Source organism: Chanos chanos, chromosome 11, assembly GCF_902362185.1.
Source record: "Chanos chanos chromosome 11, fChaCha1.1, whole genome shotgun sequence".
Lineage (NCBI taxonomy): Eukaryota > Metazoa > Chordata > Actinopteri > Gonorynchiformes > Chanidae > Chanos > Chanos chanos.
In genome coordinates this window covers 13692616-13697615 of record NC_044505.1, presented here as the reverse complement: position 1 = coordinate 13697615, position 5000 = coordinate 13692616, and the positions used below count along the sequence as shown (strand labels likewise).

The 5000-nt window shown below is 46.0% G+C and overlaps 1 protein-coding gene across 1 annotated transcript in view; it reads left to right on the top strand.

Moving 5' to 3' along the window:
* The window catches only part of ndst3 (N-deacetylase/N-sulfotransferase (heparan glucosaminyl) 3), a 46460-nt gene that overhangs the window by 39026 nt on the left and 2434 nt on the right, over positions 1 to 5000 (top strand). The window contains exons 10-12 of the mRNA XM_030788044.1: positions 151 to 321; positions 775 to 884; positions 3355 to 3457. Of these exons, the coding sequence (XP_030643904.1) occupies positions 151 to 321; positions 775 to 884; positions 3355 to 3457 (384 nt within the window). The remainder of the gene's footprint in view (positions 1 to 150; positions 322 to 774; positions 885 to 3354; positions 3458 to 5000) is intronic.

The window sequence follows — 5000 nt, the reverse complement described above, 5'->3', positions numbered from 1 at the left end:
CGGTAATGTTGTCATTGCGTTGCGGTCGTGGTCCGGTCCACTTACGGTTGAGTTGTGGTGCAGTGTAAGCGTTGTGGTCGTGTTATAATAACGTTATGGTTATGCCGTATGGATGTCACGGTAATCACCCTCTCTCCTCTCTCGTTGAAGCATCAGCGAGCACATGAGGACCACGCTGCTTTGCGGTTCAGTTTTTACGAGGTTATCTCAGCCAATCAGCACGCTCCTGCAGAACTACGCTCTCTCCAGAACCGCTGCCTCGTACCGGGGCTGTACGCCACACACATCGAGAGATGGCTCACATACTTCCCCCCCAGCCAGGTAACACACACACACACACACACACACATACACACATACACACACACATTGACACACACACACACATACATGCACACACACAAACTTACAAGTATACAGACACACTGCACAAATCCACACATGTACACACACAAACATATATGGGCATACACACACACACACGCAAACTTACAAGCATACAGACACACTGCACAAATCCACACATGTACACACACAAACATATGCGGGCACACACACACACACACACACACACACACACACACATTCAAGCTTTACTTCTGTAGATAATTATCAGATGGTACTTCAAGTGATTTAACTTCATCTCTTTACCCCTTTGAAAACAACAGTACTTAAGAATCATTGTGAAAGAGGGCCAGTTTGTTTTTTACAGAACTGCAATTTTCAGTCTCTCTCTCTCTCTCTTTCTCTCTCTCTCCCTCTCCCTCTCTGTAGCTAATGATTATAGATGGCCAGCAGTTGCGGAATGACCCGGCGTCTGTTATGGACGAGGTGCAGAAGTTCCTGGGTGTCTCTCCTTATTTTAACTACTCCCAGGCGCTCACGTAAGTCTCTGTCCTCACTTCACCTCCTCCTTTAACTCCCACATTCTCCCCAGTTCTTTAAAAATACACATGTTCAGAAAACATTCATCAGTTCACTCTCTTCACTCACTGTATCCACTCCTGGGTGATTAACCTGTGTGCCATACACTGTGAGCCCAGAGAATGTACGTTTGGGCAGCCGTGGCCTAACGGTTAGGGAAGCGGGCTCGTGACCGGAGGGTTGCTGGTTCGGTCCCCGGGACCAGTGGGGCGAAGGTCAACAATGCTTTCCCCTCCCTCAACATCCATGGCAAGACACTTAACCCTGCTCCTGGTGTGTGTGTGTGTGTGTGTGCTCACTACCGGTGTGTATGGGATGGGTTAAATTCACTACTCACTGCTCACGGTGTGTGTGCGATCACAGAAATCCTAAGAATATGCCAGAATGGATATGGTCTTAATTTGGACTCGTTTCCTAAACTGATCGTTAATCCAAATCTTAGTGTGAACACTTAAGCGGTTCCGTAAAATTAGCTATTGTGAGGGCCAAGTGTGGAGGTAATAGATATCGGCCTCTTATCTGACAACTGTAATTACCAACTGATCAGCTTAATTACGCCTGACATAATGCTGTAGAGTGGGATTTGGATGCTCAGAACTGATCTGAGATCAGTGCCCATGTTAATGTTATTAATTACTTCAGTGTTAGTGGCTCACACACATTACTGCTCTTCAGACTCCTCAGAGGAAACAATTTCATTTTGAGTGACGCGATGTTTGATCGCTTCCTGGCTGCTATCACCTGGACGTGTCCCGCCCCCTGACCAATAAAGTGGTCGACTAAGGTCACATGGCAACAGCCTTGTTTATCGATTTGACGTGGGCAGAGTTATGCATGGTTAAATGAAGAATGAGCGAGATTAAGACCGATAGCTTGGCGCTGGCTGTTAACGATAGCGTGTTAGCAAAGGATAAAGCTTGTCAGGACTGGATAATTAGCACAGCTCATTCTCTACCGGGCTGTCTCCCTCTCTCCCTCTCCCTCTCTCTCTCTCTCTCCTTCTCTCTCTCTCTCTCTCTCTCTCTCTCCCTCTCTCTCTCTCTCTCTCTCTCTCTCTGTCTCGGTCTCTTGCTCTTTATTTGTGTAATTAAGAGTTATTGGGCTGTATCAGAAGAACTCTAATCCTGTACTCCAAATGAGGTAGAGATCAGCAATCATCCAAACTCTGATAAACAGCATTAACATACACACACACACACACTCACACTCACACACTCACACACACACACACACACACACACTCACACAGACACCCACACAGGCATGCAGGTACATACTCACGCAGACACGTGCACACGCACACACTTACACACACACACACACACATTCACACATGTGTTAACGCAAGTTGCTTCAATACTGTTCACGCCTCAATGCTGTTCTCGTCTGTGTGTGTGTGTGTGTGTCGGTGTGTGTGCGCATGTGTGTGTGTGTGAGTGTGTGTGTGTGTGTGTGTGTGTGTGAATATGCTGCAGCTCTGCATGTGTTCTCTACAACAGACAGCTCCATCAATCATGTACTATATTAATATCCTCTGTCCCACTGAGAATCTCTCTCTCTCTCTCTCTCTCTCTCACTCTCTCTCTCTCTCTCTCTGCAGTGTCTCTATCTATCTGTCTCTCTGTCTGTCCCCCTCCGCCGCGTAAAATTTTTTATACATGTTTTTTTTTTTTTTTTTTTTATCTAAACATATTTCTGTTTCTCTTCAGTTCTTCATCACTCTCTCTCAGGTTAGAGAGGCGTCTTTTGATCTTTCAATATCAGTATCTCTCTCACTCAATTTAGTCTTTTTTTTTTTTTTTGCTCTTTCATAATCTTTCGTTTTCAGCTCTTGTCCTTCTCTATCACTCTCTGTCTTCCTCACCCTCCTTTTTAATATTTCTGTCCATCCATCTCTCTCTGTCTCTCTCTCTGTCTCTTTATTTCCACATCATTCTCATTCTTTCTTCTGTGTTATACATTTGTCTCACTCCTTGTCTGTCTGCTTTATCTGTCTGTTCTCTCTCTCTCTCTCTTTCTCTCTCTCTCTCTCTCTCTCTGTCTTTCTTTGTGCGTTTGCAAAAGAATGTTTTTAACCTTTACTAGTTGGGTCACCACCTATCGTTCAATAACCATACAGTGAAAGACATTTGTACACACACACACACACACACACGTCGTGAAGGTTGTGTGAAATTGCTCAGTCATGTCTGAATGCATATAAAAGCGTGGGCCTGTCTCCACTGACAGCAAGCTGATTTAAAGAAGACATCTGTCACTCAACGGCTGGGAACGCGCGTGTCTGTGTGACAGCTTTACAAGTGCAGTGAATTTACTTAATTACATATTTAGACAAGATGATGGGAGCCTTCATCTTTCTCTCTCTCTCTCTTTTTTTTCTGTGTGTGTGTGTGTGTGTGTGTGTGTGTGTGTGTGTGTGTGTGTGTGTAGATTTGATCCTCAGAAAGGTTTTTGGTGCCAGTTGTTGGATGGAGGGAAAACTAAGTGCTTGGGGAAGAGCAAAGGAAGGAAGTACCCGCCCATGGACACAGAGGTAATGACCACCAATACCACATGACTGTGACTGTGTGTGTGTGTGTGTGTGTGTATGTGGACACAGAGGTAATGACCACCAATACCACATGACTGTGACTGTGTGTGTGTGTGTGTGTGTGTGTGTGGACACAGAGGTAATGACCACCAATACCACATCTGTGACTGTGTGTGTGTGTGTGTGTGTGTGTGTGTGTGTGGACACAGAGGTAATGACCACCAATACCACATCTGTGACTGTGTGTGTGTGTGTGTGTGTGTGTGTGTGGACACAGAGGTAATGACCACCAATACCACATCTGTGACTGTGTGTGTGTGTGTGTGTGTGTGTGTGTGTGTGTGTGTGTGTGTGTGTGGACACAGAGGTAATGACCACCAATACCACATCTGTGACTGTGTGTGTGTGTGTGTGTGTGTGGACACAGAGGTAATGACCACCAATACCACATCTGTGACTGTGTGTGTGTGTGTGTGTGTGTGTGTGTGGACACAGAGGTAATGACCACCAATACCACATCTATGACTGTGTGTGTGTGTGTGTGGACACAGAGGTAATAACCACCAATACGACATCTGTGACTGTGTGTGTGTGTGTGTGTGTGTGTATGTGGACACAGAGGTAATGACCACCAATACCATATCTGTGACTGTGTGTGTGTGTGTGTGTATGTGGACACAGAGGTAATGACCACCAATACCACATCTGTGACTGTGTGTGTGTGTGTGTGTGTGTGTGTGTGTGGACACAGAAGTAATGACCACCAATACCACATGACTGTGACTGTGTGTGTGTGTGTGTGTGTGTGTGTGTGTGTGTGTGTGTGTGTGTGTGGACGCAGAGGCAATGACCACCAATACCACATCTGTGACTGTGTGTGTGTGTGTGTGTGTGTGTGTATGTGGACACAGAGGTAATGACCACCAATACCACATGACTGTGACTGTGTGTGTGTGTGTGTGGACACAGAGGTAATGACCACCAATACCACATCTGTGACTGTGTGTGTGTGTGTGTGTGTGTGTGTGTGTGGACACAGAGGTAATGACCACCAATACCACATCTGTGACTGTGTGTGTGTGTGTGTGTGTGTGTGTGGACACAGAGGTAATGACCACCAATACCACATCTGTGACTGTGTGTGTGTGTGTGTGTGTGTGTGTGTGGACACAGAGGTAATGACCACCAATACCACATCTGTGACTGTGTGTGTGTGTGTGTGTGTGGACACAGAGGTAATGACCACCAATACCACATCTGTGACTGTGTGTGTGTGTGTGTGTGTGTGTGTGTGGACACAGAGGTAATGACCACCAATACCACATCTGTGACTGTGTGTGTGTGTGTGTGTGTGTGTGTGTGTGGACACAGAGGTAATGACCACCAATACCACATCTGTGACTGTGTGTGTGTGTGTGTGGACACAGAGGTAATGACCACCAATACCACATCTGTGACTGTGTGTGTGTGTGTGTGTGTGGACACAGAGGTAATGACCACCAATACCACATCTATGACTGTGTGTGTGTGTGTGTGTGTGTGTGTG